At 42.2% G+C, this 18,679-nt stretch overlaps 1 protein-coding gene across 7 annotated transcripts in view; it reads left to right on the top strand.

Annotated features, from left to right (window-relative positions):
- The first annotated feature begins 3,513 nt into the window (after positions 1–3,513).
- FBXO38 (F-box protein 38) overlaps positions 3,514–18,679 on the top strand; it is a 54,109-nt gene continuing 38,943 nt past the window's right edge. For 6 of the 7 annotated variants that reach the window (XM_070414651.1, XM_070414650.1, XM_070414645.1 and 3 more), the window contains exons 1-3: positions 3,514–3,595; positions 10,345–10,535; positions 15,591–15,724. In XM_070414651.1, coding sequence (XP_070270752.1) covers positions 10,408–10,535; positions 15,591–15,724 — 262 coding nt within the window. In that variant the 5' untranslated portion in view covers positions 3,514–3,595; positions 10,345–10,407. Of the gene's footprint in view, positions 3,596–10,344; positions 10,536–15,590; positions 15,725–18,679 lie in introns of those variants that run through there. The other variant, XM_070414648.1, reaches the window with a different exon arrangement.

Below are 18,679 nucleotides of genomic sequence, written 5' to 3'. Positions count from 1 at the left end.
CACGAGTATCATAGGGTATGTGAGTGGAGTCCTGTGTGCAGCTGGGACATGATGTTTGTGAAAGAAAATGAGATTGAAATGGTAGGCTGTGACCAAAGCATTTTGGGCCTTAGATGTCTGATTAACAAGTTACAAGTGTACACTTTGAGGTTTAAAGCAAAAAGGAGCCATTGACACAATTTACACAATGCTTTATTGGATTGTCATTTGGAAAAAAGAAATTGCAACAGTGCACCATTTAGTAATTAGGAATATGGGTTTTGAAGTCAGGTTGCTCAGATTTCACAATAATTCTCTTCACTTTACTAGCCATGTGACATTTAAAAAAATACTTAACCTCTCTGAACTTGAGTTGCATTACCTATAAATGGGGCAAGCGATACTTACCTCACAGAGTTCATAGGGATTAAATGTGATGATAATTAAAATGATTGGTAGAGTCACATTATGATTAAAAGAATGCATAAACAAAAGCAAAACATACACAAGTAAAAATAAGGATTTGTGTGGGAGAAGCTAAAGCCAGATGAAACAGAGAGACGCAATGAAGGAGTGACCCAGAAGCCTATGGGAGGAGGAAAGGTGAGTTGAAGAGGGTGTTTGCAAGTATTTCAAGTGCCGATGCATGAACACTGGACTGATTCAGCACCTTCTGTGCTGCTTTAACATTCTGACATACCACTGTGCCAGGATCTCCCAAATTTCACTGAAGTGTTCTTTGTAGATAAGGTCTCCTGGCCTGCCTAGGAGCAGAGACTGTTTCCTAGTAATTTCTTCAGCTCTGGTGTGGAATATATTCCCAGGTCCCATACAGTCTTTTAGTAGATGTTGGCTGATGGTGAATAGCTCATAGCTTTTCAAATGATTTTCTCTCTAAAGAATAACTTCTTTACTCTCATCCCTCTAGAGATCAGGATAAAAGACTTGCACTACATATAGTGACAGGAAAAACACAGGAAGGTTAACTGTTAAAAAAAAAAAAAGCTTGCTGAGTTTCCTAAGTTTCATCCTTAATCTTTTCACTTTCTGATAACATAACCTTGATCTTCTGCAGTATAGTCCAAATTAAAAAAATGAAAAGCAAAGCTTTGTTCCTTAATGCTTGCTCAGAGCTCATGTTTATAAAAGCCTCCCAGGCAATATATTTTCTTCCTTCTTTTTCTTTTGCCTAATCTGCCCTGTGTTTGGTTTTAAAACTGCAATTCTCTATACATATACCTATGTACAGTATCATTTACAGGATGTCCTAATGTAATATGGAAAAACTTAGGATGCTTTAAAAGTTCACTTCAGAAATATCATATGCTGAGAAATCAGCCTTTGTAATTTCAAATGTAGCTGAGAAGAAAGGAAGGAAAAGAGGACTGTGAATAACCAAATAATAACAGCTAATCTTTGTGGGGTTTTTGCTGTATGCCAGGCACTGTTCTAAGTGGATTATAAACATCACCCACAAAAAACAAATGAGAGCAAGAATGTAAAAAACATGGAATCCTTATACACTGTTGGTGAGACTGTAAAATGGTATAGATGCTATGGAAAAATTAAAGGTAGCAACCCCACTCTGGGGCATACATCCAAGAGAATGGAAAGCTGGATCTAGAGGAGATATTTGCTCATGTGCATTGAAGCATTATTCATCATAGTCAAGAGGTGGAAGAGCAACCCAAATGCCCATCCACTAATGAGTAGACAAAATGTGGAATGTACATACAATGGAGTATTACTCAGCCTTAAAAAGAGAGGAAATTCTTCCACATGGTACAATATGAATGAACCTTGAAGACATGATGTTAAGTGAAAGAAGCAAAACAGCAAAGGCAGATATTGTATGATTCCACTTACATGAGATACCTAGAGACATAAAGTAGCATGGGGGGAGGGGGTGGAGGTGGGGAGTAGAATGGGAGTTGCCCTTTAGTGGGTACAGAATTTCAATTTGGGAAGATGAAAAAGTTCTGGAGGTGGCCGGTGATGTGGTTGTACAACAATGTAAATAATACAGGTGGGGAAAGTAGGTTTACAGTTGCATGGAAAATACTATAATAACAAATAATAATACAAGAATAACCTTTGTGTTTCATGTCCTCTCAACTGTAATCCTACGTTTGTCCCACCCTGTATATTTAATGCTACTTTTGAGCATGATTAAAGTGGTAAATTTCATGTTACATTTTTTACCACAATTTGAAAAAAAAAAATGTAAAGCATCATTCATGTGCACTCAAGACTTTTTACTGGTGGAGCTCCCAGCCTTCCTTTTTGATACCTGTGCTAATAAAATCTACATATGTCTAAAAAGAATTAAAAAATAAACAAAGAGGTGCTTTGGTAAATTAAAGATGGCTACACATTCTTTGCCACTCCGTCAATAAGAGGTGAAGCCCTTCCTTCTCCCGTGGCTCCAGGCGGGCTCGGTGGCTTCCCTGCCCAGAGATGGGACAGAGCAGGCTTGCGGGGGGGGGGGGGGGGGGGGGAGAAATGCGGGCTTCCAGGCTGGACCTCAGCCTGTCCTGTAGCGCCCCCCGCTCCCGAGGGCTTCCTCCACCCGAGCGCTGGGCTGTGACAAACCCACACGGAGGGCGAGGACGCCTGCAGGCACCTGGATCCACAGCTCCAGCTGAGCCCCTCGGCACTGCCGGCCTGAGCAGCCAGCACGCAACACCCCCTCCGCCGGAAGTCAGCCACGGTCTCCGCGGACCTCTGCCCGCCCGCGCAGGGATGAGACTCGGACTGAAACTGGCCAGCGGAGCCCAGTCCACCCGCAGAAGCTCGGCAGAACCATAATCCACTGTGTGAAGCCATTACCTTCTGCAGAGGTTGGTTAAGTAGGGACCATAACGATGTCCATGTTCACACAGTGGTTCTCAACCTTCTGGCCCTTTCAATACAGTTCCTCATGTTGTGACCCAACCATAAAATTATTTTCGTTGCTACTTCCTAACTGTAATGTTGCTACTGTTATGAATCGTAATGTAAATATCTGATATGCAGGATGGTCTTAGGCGACCCCTGCGAAAGGGTCGTTCCACCGCCAAAGGGGTCGCAACCCACAGGTTGAGAAACGCTGACTGAGGCTTACAGGTCAAGTGCTTGATTGTGGTCTCTCTGCAGGGAGGGGAGGAACTCTCCCTTGACCCACCTCCATCCTGCCCTAAATCCTGCGGTGCAAGGCCCACCACGGGCTTCCGGTTCTCAGTCCAAACGGCTGGCTGCAACCGCCAGAGCCCTGGATATGTGCCCAGCGTGGGACTGCAGGCGCGGCGGCGCTGTCACGCGATAGGAGTGTGTGTCATGTGACATGCGCATGTCACGTGACAGGAGTGTGTCAGGTGACAGGTGTGTGTGTGTGTGTGTGTGTGTGTGTGTGTGTCCTCATGCTGGGAGGCCACTCTCAACATGGCTCCGGCGCACTGACGCCCGTTTCCCACACCCAATATGGACGCCGGTGCGCGCCCAGCCCAAGATAACCACATTCCGGAAGTGCCCGAGCGGTGGCGGAAGCGGAAGTACCACGGCGGTGGGGGCCGCGGGAAGCATCGGTCGCAATTTTCCCTCCCTCTCGACCACAATAACAGACGGAGGGCCGGCGTAGGTAGGCGGTGGCCGGGGCCTGCGGGCGGGAGGCGGGCCGCGGAGCCGGGCGCGATCGGCTGGATGGGGGCGGCGGGACGCCGGCTCCCCGGCTCCCGGGCTACCGACCTCCTGGCTGTCGGTCTCGGGCCCCTTTCGGGCCTATCGCTCCCGGGAAGGCAGGGGTTGGGCTTGTGGTTCTCGGCCTCCTAGGCCCTGGTTGTGGGGTTTGCCTCCTTGCTTGAACCTGGCCCAAGAACACGCCCTTTCTTGAACAAAACAGGGGTTGTGGGCCTAGACAAGTAGGGGCACCCCATTTCATTCCGGGCATCAGGGATTGCAGGATGTTAATGTTTAGTCGGTGGTTCAGCCGGGACTAGAAGGCCTGTAGTCGGCGTACGGAGGGGATGACCCTGAGCAGGACCCCACGAATGAATACATCCTGGCGTGGCGGCCAGCTCGGGGTCCGGAGCCCTGAGGTCTAGTCTTACTTCGTCCACCGACTCACTGTGTGACTTTGCCCAGGTCCACGAGCCTTTCTGTGGCACAGTTTGCCATCTGTAAAATGAATGTGTTGGATGCCTCTGATGGCCCTCCTCGCTCAGGAAATCGGATTCCCAGCTCCCTTTCAAAGAGTCTTCCCTTGAAGACAGACCTGAAAAGCATGTCTTTCCTGCATCCTGCGTAGCCTGGAGGTCACTGATACGAGATGTGTTTCTTTTCAGACTCCAAGCCGGCCAAGGGCACCTGGGCTCTTAGGAAGGGCCCTGTGCTTCCTTCGCACTGGGGCTCTCTGCCCTGAAGGCTGTGTTTTATAAACCAGTACCAGCAGCGGAAAACACACCGGTGTGAAACATAGGAGACCTTGTTTATGTGTCGTAAAACTCTCTTAACTTAACCGGTTCACTTTGGGCAAATCTCTTCCACTCTCTGGACTTGAGATTTCTCATCTGGCAAAGGAAACGACTGGTTCTTAGTTCCCTTTCCCATAATCCCAGCACAACTGAAGAATGAATAATGGTTCCATAAGGCCATGATTTTTGGGGGGGAGGGAAACTTGGGGTTTGGAGGGTACACATGGAGGCATATAGATGGAAAAATCTGTGCTTGCGATTTTTAACTTTCATTTTTGAAAGTTACTGGTTTAGGTGATTCCTAAAGCTCTTTCCCTCTCTTTACAGTATACAGTGCTGTGAATCATCTGTCCGCTTTAGGTGAAAAATAGAGACTTTTGTGTGTGTTTGTTTAAATTACTGTGTGCCTAGAGGTACACACTTTAGTAAAAAAAAAAAAAAAACTAAGGCATAGAATAGGAGAAAAAGGAAAACCATATTTCGGTAAGGTAAAAGACCTGGATCCTCGATTCATTTAGCAGTGATATTTTCTGACCTTATGACTTAGGGCAACCCAGCTTACCTCTTTGGGCCTCACTTTCTTCATCTGGAAGACGAAGAGTTGGACTGGATGATTCTTGACCCTTTTCTTTACTGTAATCCTGGTTTTTTGTTTGTGCTTTGTTTTTTATCTAAGCAGCTTGGGGGATGTGGTGTGGCATTTCTTTAGGAAAGAGAGGCTGTCCTCGATAGGAGACATTTGAAATCTTTAATGTGAGAAATGGGGCCAAATTAAGTGACATGCAAGATTACTTTGACAGGAGTTAGCTGAAGCCCATAGAAACTAAAGGAAGGCATTAGAAGCCTGAAGGGAAGAGAAGTCTTTGACTAGATAGAATAATGAGGACACTGGGAAGTTTTAAATAGGAGAAGGCATTTAAAAAAATATATATTTTTATTGATTTCAGAGAAGAAGGGAGAGAGAGAGAAACATCAATGATGAGAGAGAATCATTGATTGGCTGCCTCCTGCATGCCCCACACTGGGGATCAAACCTGTGACCCGGGCATGTGCCCTTGGCCAGAATCGAACCCGTGACCCTTCAGTCTGCAGGCCAACGCTGCATCCACTGAGCCAAACCAGCTAGGGCTGGGAGAAGGTATTTTTGATGAGAATAATGAAAAATAATTTAAGATATAATAATTGAAATGACTGAGTTGTACGACACTGGTGGTAAAATCTATCTCCACTCTGAGCTTCATGGGGAGAAAGTCTGTCACCCCCTAGCACAGTGATGGCGAACCTTTGGAGCTCGGCGTGTCAGCATTTTGAAAAACCCTAACTTAACTCTGGTGCAGTGTCACATATAGAAATTTTTTGATATTTGCAACCATAGTAAAACAGAGACTTATATTTTTGATATTTATTTTATATATTTAAATGCATTTAACAAAGAAAAATCAACCAAAAAAATGAGTTCGCGTGTCACCTCTGACACACGTGTCATAGGTTCGCCATCACTGCCCTAGCACTTAATTGGCAGTAAATAAATAATTGAGTTAAGGGATGGGTCACTTAAGTGATGGATGGATGGATGGATAGATGGATAGTAGCAATCATGAAAAGAAGTTTCTCCAGAGGATTGTTATTAATTAGATATGGGATGAGAAATTAATACAGAATTGTGAACGTTTTGTAAAAGAAGTCCCTTAGTTTTCTGGTTAGTTGTAAGGAGTTTAATCTCTGCCCTATAAAGTGTGTAGTAAGAGACAAACTCATGTCCTGGAGGGTCTGGTGTGATCTGAGGAAGGGAGTAATTAGAATAATTTAGGGATGGAAGAAGATGTTGACAAGATGGAACAGGTATAGGAAGGTTTTTAGTTGTAACACTTAGAGAGTAAAGGAGTAAATTTATGTAGGTCTTTATAGGTATCAGCAGTTGTGGGAATTGTGAAAAAAATGTGTTAAAACCTCTATTATGGAAATAGAGGGTTAAAAGGAAAATAACTTGATTTTGTAAGCAAGGAAATGTTGGTGCAAGAAGTGGAAAAAGCCTTGAGGGCTGAGGATTAAAAGACTGGGATAAATTTGGGAGCAATCAAAAGGAATTGAATTAGTAGAGAATAGTGTAGTTTGCTTGGGATGGGGGGAACTTTGAACTGGCAGGTTGGGAGAAGAGCATGCATGTCTAAGAGAAATTGTGTTATGGAAGCACCCTAGTTTAAAGAACACTCACAAATAACACTGGCTTACTACTTAGAGTGTACTTGGGCCGCCAAGACAAAAATGATACTTCCTGTGACTCGGGTCTGCTAAACAGACAGCTACAGAATGACTGTGGGATACCCAGGGCTATTGTAGACTACTGTGTGGGAGCCTAAATTAGATGGAAGGAGAGATGCAGTTCTATCACAGCATCCAGAAGCCCATCGCCAAGCACTGGGGCATATCTCTAGAGTGCAGGGAGGCAGCCAAGGTGCAGAGGACTGACGTGATGATAGGGTATATAGTGTGGGTTGGGGAGTCTGAATCGCAGCCTGAGCTCTGACACTTAATATATGCCCTTGGGCAAGTGACTTATCCTCTCTGGTACTATTTATCCATCTGAAAATTGAGGATGCCAGTCTCGGGTAGGGTCCTCTGGGTGAGCTTTGATGTGTCCCTGAAATTGTATGTATGTGGTTCAGCGTACATGAATCTGGGTATGATTTGTTTACCTCTTGGGGAGAAGATGTGCATCTTCGTCAGTCTCAGATGTGTTTGTGGCCCAGAAAAAATGAACAACTCTGTGACTAGGTAGTCTCTGAAGGCCCCTTCCACTTTTAACATTCTGGGATTCTATAAATTTGTCAGAATGACATTTCTTTGAGATTTAGACTCTAAGCCCCCAGAACTTGCTAACCCTAGAAATAAGACCTAGTGCTGCAAACTATAGTCCACATATTTATACTCACCTCTCCTTAACCCTCCCTGACTCCTCTGCAGGCCACCTCCAATGCGTCATCTTTATCTACTGCTGATAACTGGAATTTCTCCCCTTTCCTCTTTCCCTTTTAACCTACTGCTGCTTTAGACCTTTCCTACTTCGCTGAGTTTCTCAAGTGGCAAATGGTGATATTTTGGTGAAATGGTGAAACCAAGATATAGAAGGGTAGTCATGGCAATTTTCTCATTTGCTTTTATTCCTCATTCCACTGAAATAAGAGTATGTAAGAGAGACTGTGCACGGACAGGAGAGACAACATCGTCACTCGGGAATTTGCATGTCTTGCATGGTATTTTCTTCTCATACAGGGATATCAGGCCTCTATTAACTCATTGCCTGGGATGAAATGCTCAGCATGGCCTAGCTGTATTTCACGTAAATGAAGATGAATCAACTTTAATTAAAACAATTTTGGTGTCCATAATAGAGTGAGTGGCGGCAAGGGGAGATCAATGAGTCCTTTAATGTAAGGGAAGATAAATTAGTCTTTAATGGGGAAGCTTTTTATGTCCTGAACATTTCCAGGGGCACCTACTTAGACTGGAGAGGACTGATGGACTTCCTGTCTATAGGTCCTGACCTGTTAATCCCCTCTACAAGTCCTTTCCCCACCAAAGGCTTAGAGTAAGGGGGGCAGACACTACTCTACCCACTGCCAGGTAGGCAGCTTACATGACCAAGTCTTTAATTCTAGGCACGATATGGGAAATATACATAAAATCTCACCTAAAGTTTTGTTAATCTTGCTAATTTAGGCCCTTTAGTGTAGAGTTAATGCTTACTGTTGGTTAAAGAGATTCTTGTGGGCTTTCTGGAGACCTAACATCTATATGATGTGCATAATGTTATATCTAGTGAGTAAATATTTCTCTGAGTTCCAAACAAGTGAACTTATATAAACTCAATGATATTTAAGATGCAGTCAGTTTGGTTTAAAAAATTCAAATGTAGGTTGTACACTGGGGCTACTAAATCTGACTCACACAAAGCCACAGAATTGTCAAATATAAAGGGACAATAAAAGGTGGGATTGTAGATGAGGGGGTAAATTATGAATTGGTGTGGATTTGGCTAAGAAGGATTTTTACTTAAAGGATGAAGAGTCAACATGGTATGAGTAAATAGAATTGTGAAGATTTCTTTTAAAAAAAATTTATTGAGTTTTGAGAGAGAGAGAAACCACAGTTTGTTGCTTCACTTATTTATGCATTCATTGGTTGCTTCTTTTATGTACTCTGACCCAGAATCTCCACAACCTGGCTTGTAGGGATGATGCTCTAACCCAGCGGTCGCCAACCTTTCGGACCTCACAGACCACCAGTGGTCCACGGACCACTGGTTGGCGACCGCTGCTCTAACCAACTGAGCCCCCTGGCCAGAGCAGAGTTGTGAAGATTCTTTTAAAGGTGAAACGTTAAAATATGATAGCTAGAGAATTAACCCATGGTTGGATTACTCTGTACTCGTTAATAGTCTTGTTGAGTCATTTACATGCTGCAGGGTAGCTGTGATGTGTCCTTATTGGAGTAACATCTAATTACATTTTTGCAGGGTTATAGGCTTGCTGCTGAGGTCATTGAGTGCCATGGTAGCAAATAGGAACATGAAACGGTTCTTAGCAGCCTTGAAGCTGCTGGATGCATATGAGTAATGGAAGGACTGATGGATATTCATACATCAGACATTTGAAGGTTTATTATGAGCCAAGGACTTGTTATCACCTAGAGGCAGGAGGTTGAGTTTCTTTTCCTGGCAGAGACATGATGAATAAAATATTACACAAGTTGCTATGGTAGAAGCTCCCAGGAAGAAGTTTTCACAGAGGACTTAACATTTAAACTAGATTTTGAAGGCAGATTAAAGAAAACACAAAAATTAGTGGTTTCTTAGGCCAAAAACTAAGGAAGGGAAGGACTTCCTAGTCAGGAGTCAATAGGTTATTAGGGATGAAAGATCAAGGATGGTTTAAGGGAACTGAGGATGTTGGTGTGGCTGGAGTGAGTGTCCTGAGGAGCAAGTGGTAGGATTGAAAAGTGAGATAGGAAAGGTGGCTTGAGACCACATTGGAAAGGTTTTATCCTAGAAACTAGGATTTCTTGCAGGCCGATTCGGTCATTGTGTGTTTTTTAAGAGCTACACATGACCAATCTAAAATTTTCAAACAATGGAGAAGAATATGAAAAGTAAAAGTCCCTTTTCTTCTTTCCTAAATCTCTGTTCTTACTCCCCCAGAGGTAACCACTGTTAATATTTTATCATGCATCCTGCCAAAAATGTCCCATGCCAACACAAACGTATTTGTCCTTTTTCCTTTATGCAAATTCAACATCTTGCTCTTTTCACTTAGGCAATCAGAGGAATGTTGTACAATGATAACTCTAGCTTCAGTGTGGAGTATGGTATGGTAAGCATTTATTCAGCATATTATATATTATAGGCCTACTGTGTGGCAGGCTGTATTCCGGGCCCTGGCATTATAGTGGTGGATATCATTTAGGAAGCCAATGCTATAGCCCAGGTGAGGGCTGATAGAGGCCTGAAAGCCAGTGGGATTGGATACAAGAGCAATATTGTGGTACAGTTGATGAGAGTAGCAATCAAGTGGCTGGGAAGTGAAAGCTCTTGCCTTATATTTGAAGAAATTGTTGCTTGGTGAAATTGAGTAAGTTAGCTAAGAAGCAACAGAATACAAATTAGAATCCAAGACTCCTGGTTCCTTGGATTTTTGCTCATTCTAAATAATTGTTGTATATTCTGTTCTATTCTTCAGAAAACTATGTTCCGCGCCTTATGTGTAATAGTTTTATTAATTTGAATGTGATCTGTACCATTGTAATTATCTTGGTCTATATTTTAAAGTAAATGTTGTTTTACTAGTATCTAGGTTTTATAGGGATGATTTCTGCATCTGATTTGCTACTTTAATCTCCTTTGTTCTCTGCTTGCTTTCAGGTACTTTGAATTCAAATAGCCAAGAGGGGAGATTTGCTCTTCTATATTGGAGATAACGCAGCGATGGGTCCACGAAAGAAAAGTGTTAAAAGGTGTCTCACGAATAATGAGATCCCTGAGGAAACAGTATCAGAGGAAACAAAAGATTATATGAATCAACTTTCACATGAAGTGCTTTGCCATATTTTTAGGTAAGATTATTTCTTTTGTTGCAGAAAGTTGTATTGGACAGCTATTTTCTAGACTCTGTTAACATTCCAGGCTTCTTGAAATTCTTTTTGACTAAAAGACTTGTTGACTTTTGTTATTATATCACTCTGTATGTAAGGCAGCATTTCTGACTTTTTATTTTTTTACTACAACCCACATTGAGAAACACATTTTTGCTCAGTATGCAGATATATGTAAGTGGTTGAATCAAAAGTTTTGTGAAATAGTACCTATCATTACCATATGCAATGCACACATGAAAGTTATTTTGTGATGAACTTTTTTTCAGAATCTTTTTTTGAATTATATTTTATCCAAATTGTATTATAACAGTAGTTAAAGAAACCAAAACAAACAAAAAACTCACAACATCAGCAAAAATAACCTGTCTTTCTAGTTTCCCCTGTTCTCTTACTTCAGTCATGATCCATTCAATAAATAAATCCTAATATGCTTTGTTTCTGGAATTGGAGACCTGAGTTTGAATCCTGAGTCTCTCATTTACTAGCTGTGGACCAATGAGTAAGGATTCAATGAGATAATACTTTTAAAGCACCTCACACACTGCATGGCATAAATGCTTCATATTGCTACATGGTCTTCATAATTATCATTTTAGTCACTGTGTTCTATTCCTGTGACATGATAATTACCTTACCCCTTGTGTTCTCACATCTGGATTGTTTCCAGTTTTTCTCTTACACAATTACAGTGAACTTTTCTAACCATCTGAATTTTCAATTATTTTAGATTATTTTCTAGAGTAAATTTTCATATGAAGTTCTTGGAGATTATTTGAATTTTTAAAAATTATTAAATATTTGCAAATTTAGATGTTTTTAAGAAGTAGCAGAGTTACTTTAGGGAACCATGGATACTTTCTTTTTATTTTCTAATATAAATTTGTATTAGTCTTTATCATCTTCAGTTTGTTACTTCGTGACATGGTGTAGTTTTTGTTAGTTTAGTTCTGGGAATAGGGGCCCAATTAAAATAACAGATTTTTTTTTAACATAATGAAAAACTGCTAAAGTTCATCTTACAGAAAAATGTCTACTAGAATAGCCAAAATTTTTTGAAAAAAGAGTGTAACCTTATCAGATATTCAAACACATTTAAAAATATACAATAATTAAAGATTTGGAATTGGAGAAGATATCCTGGCAGTAGGGTAAAATAGATTGAACTCCATATGTAGGCTCCATATGTAAATTCAAATATATGTGTGGAATCTTGTTTATAATAAGCTTGGTATTCATCACTGAGGAAAAGCAATGTGGGTTATTATTCATTGACTAGATGCCCGGTGCACAAAAATTTGTGCACTCGGGGGGGAGAGGGGGTCCCTCAGCCCATCCTGTGCCCTCTCGCAGTCTGGGACCCCTCAGGAGATAATGACCTGCTGGCTTAGGCCTGCTCCTGGGTGGCAGAGGGCAGGCCCAATCCCTAGGTGCAGCCCCAGGTCGGGCTCAGAGCAGGGCCGATTGGGGAGTTGGGGCGCCACCCCCTGCCACGCACAGAGCAGAGCCGATCAGGGGGTTGGGGCGCTGCCCCCTGCCATGCACAGAGCAGGGCCGATCAGGGGGTTGGGATGCTGCCCCCTGTCACACACAGAGCAGGGACCATCGGGGGTTGAGGCTCCGTACTCTGTCACACACAGAGCAGGGCCCATCAGGGGTTTTGGGAGCTCCCCCCTGTCATGCACAGAGCAGGGTCAATCAGGGGTTTTGGGAGCTCCCCCCTGTCACGCACAGAGCAGGGCTGATCAGGGGGTTGGGGCACTGCCCCCTGTCACTCACAGAGCAGGGCCGATCAAGGGGTTCGGGGAGCTCCCCCTTGTCACTCACAGAGTAGGGCCAATAGGCGAGCTGGGGCACCGCCCCCTGTCACATACAGAGCAGGGCCCGTGGGGGGGGTGTAGTTGAGGCGCCACACCCTGTCACACTCAGGGCAGGGCCGATGGGGAGGTATGGCTCTACCCCGTCTCACATAGAGCAGGGCCCGTGGCGGGGTTGGGGCGCCGCCACTGTCACACACAGAGCCGCAGGGCCGATCAGGGGGTTGTGGCCCCGCCCCCTGTCACACACAGAGCCGCAGGGCAATCGGGGTTGGGGCGCCGCCCTCTATCACCCACAGAGCAGGGCCGATCAGGGGGTTGGGGCGCTTCCCCTTGTCACGCTGATCCCGGTGCCGGGAGGCCTCGCGGCTCCGCTGATCCTGCCCGGCAGGGCCACAGATCCGGGTCCCAGACCTCAGACAGCCTTGCCTGCTGCCGCCTGCCTTCAGTATGCAAATTAGCCGCCATCTTGTTGCTTCAGGGTGGGGGTCCCCACTGGGGTGCCTGGCCAGTCTGGGTGAGGGGCTGAGGGCTGTTTTCAGGCTGGCGGGCGACTGAAGCTCCAAACCTCTCCTTTTTGTCTTTTTTTTATTCTGTCATTTATTTACCTTCTATGGCTGTCACTGGAGCTGAGAGCCGGCTTTCTCTCTGAGGCTCGGCTGAAAGCAGGTTTCTGGCCTTTGTTTTCTGTATTTGAAACAATGTTGCGACTCCAGCTCTGAGATCCCGGCTGATTGACAGGAGGTTTCTGGAGTTTTGTTTATCTTCTATAAATGTTACTATGTTTCCAACTGAAGCTCAGAGGCCGGCGGGGAACGTTGGAGTCCACAGCAAGCAAGCCTCCAGTTAGCTTCCAGCTGCCTGGCTGCCGGCCGCCATCTTGGCTGACAGTTAATTTGCATAAGGATATGCTGATTAGCCAATGGGAAGGGTAGCGGTCGTATGCCAATTACCATGTTTCTCTTTTATTAGTGTAGATGATGTCACAACCTGAAAGCCATTTGGAGAAAATAATAAAAGCATGTTCTTATCTCATAGCTGACAACTAAATTCTAAGTGCATCAATGAAATAAACAATAAACTATTAAAATTCCAGAAGAAATCATAGATAAAGTTGTTTCTAGACATACTATGAACAAAATTGGATCGTATTTTAAGTTGAGAGTGGGTCAAATAACATTATACCGTTCAAACAGAATACTTAAATGGAAGGGTTGGAGTCAAGCACAAGGATGTTATTCTGGTTCTAATGCAAAAAACACGCAGCAAATTGGCAGAATGTAAAGAACTGTGAACTAAGCTGAATACTTAAATTGGGTATGAGCTGTTTATTCTAAAAAAGAGATTTATTTTTAAGCTTCTGACGTTTTTATCTGAGGACCAATGTTTTAGTTTTTGATAATTACTTAGCATGTTTTCATGAAATAAGTAAAACTATGGCTTCCTTAAAAGAAACCTAATCTTCGTTGTGTGTGCCATGTTAAACACATCTTTTCTAAAATGTATTTGATCTGCCTTTTGAACTCCAGCCCATTGACTATGTATCTGTGAAGAAAAAATAACATTTCTTTTTCTGAGGGCAAATGTGATGTAAGATAAACTTCGTGTGATTACTTATCTATTTGTATTTAAAGGGAGTGTAATATTAACTGAGGCAAATACTTTGGATAACAATGATTTGGGGGAAAATGTTTTAGTGGCAAAACTAAACTCAATATTTTTCATTGTTTATAAAATGTGTAGTTATATAGTTTCTGAAAATTCTGCGTACCTTTAAGTTATGGAGGCTGTAAATTAAGTTAGCAGTAATACTTTTTTTTTTTTTGGTAGAGAAAATGATTTGATTTGATTCTCTTTATTTAAATAGTTTTAAAGGGGAAGGGAGAGGAGCCAGAGGTAGGGAAAAAATGGAATAGAGAAATATTCATCAGGCATACTTGGACTTTTCTTTTAGAATTAGCTTAATTTTTAGGATTTAGACTCAGACCCAGCTGTGTTGACATCTTCCCTTCCTCCCTCTTACCTGGCTGTTGACTTTTTGCAGGTTTTTTCTGAGCCAATTCACCACTTGCAAAATGGAATAATTATAGCACCTACTTTATCAGTGAGGATTCTAGCAGGAAACAAGATACACTCAGCTGGAATTTGAAGATAATTTAATGAAGGGACTATTTTGAGAGTGTGGGTAGGGGTAGGGTTAAAGGATCAATGAAGGATGTTGAAGAATTCAGGTAGGGGACTAGCAATGCAGAAAGTCTTTACCTGGACTTGCCATTGGCCCAAGTCAACTGATAGAGAGGTAGGGAACACAGCAGAGCAGAGAAGGAAAGAAAAGATGGGGGAGGGCTGTGTGGCAAACATTGAACAGCCTACCTTGTAAAGTTGTGAAACAATTATTTCCGTCTGTGACATGATACCATCTCCATAAAGGGTAGCTTGTATGTTTTTTAAAAAATTAATCTAAGTGTGCATGGAAGGGTATTGAAAAAGAATATTTTCTGATCTTTCAAAATATATGTTGGTATTACTGGAAACAGCAAAATAAAGGTTAATTGAACAGTTTCAAGAAGGAAAATATAACGAGGTTGGAAAAGAGGAAATTGCAATTCAGATAAAGTGTTCTCACTTAATGTTTATGAAATACTTTTATCAAAGTGTGTGATCGAAAAGGTAGAAGATCTAGGGAAAATTATATACTATAAACTTACTGTACATATCTGAGAAAATAGAGTTTCTTGGGGTGTTGAGGGAGCAGAGAGGAATTTTTTAGACACTACAGAAAATGGATCTAGAAAAGCTATAAAATAATATTGGGCATGTTTAAAATGATCAGTACTCTCATCTTCCTTGCATTCTCTTAACACCATGTTTTGAAATGCATTGAGGTTTTTTTCTTCCTACTTTTTTTTTTTTTTTTGGAGATTCTTTTGTCCTTAAAAACTTAAAAGAAGAAAGGCAGGTTCTATTAAATGCCCTATGGAGGAAGCTCAGTACTTTTTATTTGGATACTTGAGTATTTGCTGACTTACCTGTTTTTAGTAAAAAGCCATATATGCCTATTAATCTTAAAACCCTATGAATATTCCTAAGGTCTTATTTCATTTGAGGGGTAGGAGAATGGAAGAAGGAAAAAAATCACCCATCAGGGAGAGGAAGTCCTTATACACTTGATAAATATGAGTTTCTTTCTCTCACAAAGGTACCTCCCTCTGCAGGATATCATGTGTATGGAATGTCTTTCCCGGAAGCTAAAGGAAGCAGTGACCCTGTACCTGAGAGTTGTGAGGGTTGTGGATCTCTGTGCTGGGCGCTGGTGGGAATACATGCCAAGTGGTAAGTGGATTTAACCTGGAAACTAGCATTAATTATGTTTCCATCAAAGGTAACTTGTCATCAAATCTTGTTGTCTTTTTTTTTTTTTTAATATATTTTATTGATTTTTTACAGAGAGGAAGGGAGAGAGATAGAGAGTTAGAAACATCGATGAGAGAGAAACATCGATCAGCTGCCTCCTGCACATCTCCTACTGGGGATGTGCTCGCAACCCAGGTACATGCCCTCGACCGGAATCGAACCTGGGACCTTTCAGTCCACAGGCCGACGCTCTATCCACTGAGCCAAACCGGTTCCGGCAAATCTTGTTGTCTTGAGATAGGCAGTTGGAATCATCTTGTAAGTAGGGAGGCAGGGTTTTAGCTAAATTATTAAGGTTGTGTTCCCTACCTCTCTATCAGTTGACTTGGGCCAAATTATTAGTTTGATAAAATACATTTTGCCTGGACCTGGCTGGTTCGGCTCGATGGACAGAGCCTTGACCTGTGGACTGAGGGGTCCTGGATTCGATTCCAGTCAAGGGCACATGCCTGGGTTGCAGGCTCGATCCCTAGTAGGCAGCTGATCAATGATTCTCTCTCATCATTGATGTTTCTCTCTCTCTCTCCCCCTCTCCCTTCCTCTCTGAAATCAATAAAAATCTATTTAAAAAGAATACATTTTGCCTGATGCTTTCCTGTTCTAATGGTCTGTTGTTTTCATTTCCTATTCTTTAAAGGAACTATATCAGCCTAATCCACAAATACATGATTAGAAAATACTTATTGAGCCCTTTATTACCTAAATATATGCCTATCACATTAGATAAAGTGTCCTTTTTTTTACAATGCAGTTTTTCATGTTTTCCTATACTCCTTCATGGCGCCCTGTGGTTAAAAAAATATTTACAAATATTTGTAAAGCTGCTCTAGTAGGCCACAGAGGTTGCACTTCTGGAACTTGAATTTCTTTAGCACTTTTAAAAGGCCTGTGCTAGGTCTTGGATATTTTCAAATAAGGCATTGGCCTTCCAGGCAAAGAACTCAAAGTTAGTAGCCTAACCACAACAAACGGACCTCAGATAAAGAGACCCTGAGAAAAGAAAGTTGATCCTGGCCAGTGTGGCTCAGTGGTTGACCATGGACCTTTGAACCAGAAGGTTCATTCCTGGTCGGGGCACATACCCAGTTGTGGGCTTGATCCCCAGTGTGGAGCATGCAGGAGGCAGTCGATCAATGATTCTCATCATTGATGTCTCTATCTCTCTCTCCCTCTCCCTTCCTCTTTGAAATCAATAAAAATATATATTTTTTTAAAAAGTTGATGACTTTATTTAAGCAGAACATATCTGAAAGGGAAGAATTAAAATTAAGAGCCAATCAGGATTTTTTACCCCCAGTTAACATCAATCCATTAATTAGTGCCCTTTGGTTACTGTGTTTAGCAATTTAAAATTTTTAACCACCTTTCATCAAAGTATCCAGATCCTGATATTTTGAAAATGTGATGGGGCTGGGTATAGGGGAGCCTTAAGGGAATGTGAAGGGCTGAGAAGATAATTGTCTTATTCTGTTCTATTATGTGGCATGGGACAGATTACCTCTGGAACACTGGAATATTATACAGCTTGGGCAACCATATCCTTTCCAGAGGGTCTTCAGTGACCTGGTAACTCTTACGGGTTGGCCAGAGTTAGTTAACAATAGTATATACCTTTTTGCTAAGCAAAGACCTGAGGCTAGAACAGTTGTCTTTAAATACTTGAAAGAAACCATCCTAAAGGGAAAGCATTCATCTTACTTGGAGAGTGATCATTTGTAACAGGAAAGAAATTAGGGCAATGTGCAAATGACTGCCATTCCTTATACTAGATTTACTTTAATGGAGGTTAGGCCAGCAGGAATTCTGGAGATGAGATCAATGCACTATATAAAAAGCAGCATAGGAGAGCTCCCATTTTAAACAGTTTAGAAGAATTTGTATGTACATTGCTGACTTCTTTCAGACTAGGATAAAACCTGTGAGCACAAGGCTTCCATCCCTGCAAAAAATGTAAAAAGAGAGTCAAAGCAGCAAACAGTCTCTAGTCTAGAATAAGATCTCACTAATTCTTGTTAATGCCACCCTGGCCTCTCTGAGTTTAAGCCCTGATTCTCTCTATAATAATGCTAACTAAGGTTTTCATATAGTACTCATGGTTTACATATGCAAGCTCTTTGACTTCTCACACCATCCCTAAAGAAGGTGGAACTTTACCCACATTTTAGTGAGAGGCAGCATGTACTGTACCATTAAAGAGAATGGACATTGCCAGTGGTCAGATTTAGTTTTGAATTTGGGCTCTGCCACATGGTAGCCTTTAAATTCAAGCTAATTTTTTACATTTGTAAATGGGGCGATAACCTTTTTCATTGGGTTGTAAGAATAGATGAGAAAACATGAAACTGGTTAGCACATTGGATGTCAATAAAGGTTACTATCTATAATAATAAAAGCATAATATGCTAATTAGGCTGGACGTCCTTCTGGATGAAGCTGGGGCTGCTAGGGAAGCCCAGGTCCCGGGTGCCAGAGGGAAGCCGGTGCCAGCAGCCAGAGGAAGGAAGGCCTACTCTTGCACGAATTTTGTGCATCAGGCCTCTAGTACGGGATAATAATGTGAATTGTTATAATTAGAAAGACCAAGACATTTCTAAGATCCTTTCTTACTCTTTAGTTTTGTGATGCTAAAGTTACCATATCATTCGAACTAACACTGTACAAATAGCACAACTTTTGAAAACTTTAGTATGTAAGACGTAGTGATTTGGGGCTTCATTTTTTTTTAAATATATTTTTTTATTGATTTCAGAGAGGAAGGGAGAGGGAAAGAGAGATAGAAACATCAATGATGAGAGAGAATCATTGATTGGCTGCCTCCTGCTCGCCCCCTACTGGGGATTGAGCCTGCAACCCGGGCATGTGCCCTTGACTGGA

This window comes from Myotis yumanensis, unplaced genomic scaffold (assembly GCF_028538775.1).
Source record: "Myotis yumanensis isolate MYYU_CA2020_CCGP unplaced genomic scaffold, mMyoYum1.0.hap1 SCAF_5, whole genome shotgun sequence".
In the NCBI taxonomy this organism is placed as follows: domain Eukaryota; kingdom Metazoa; phylum Chordata; class Mammalia; order Chiroptera; family Vespertilionidae; genus Myotis; species Myotis yumanensis.
This window is presented reverse-complemented; position numbering and strand designations above follow the sequence as displayed.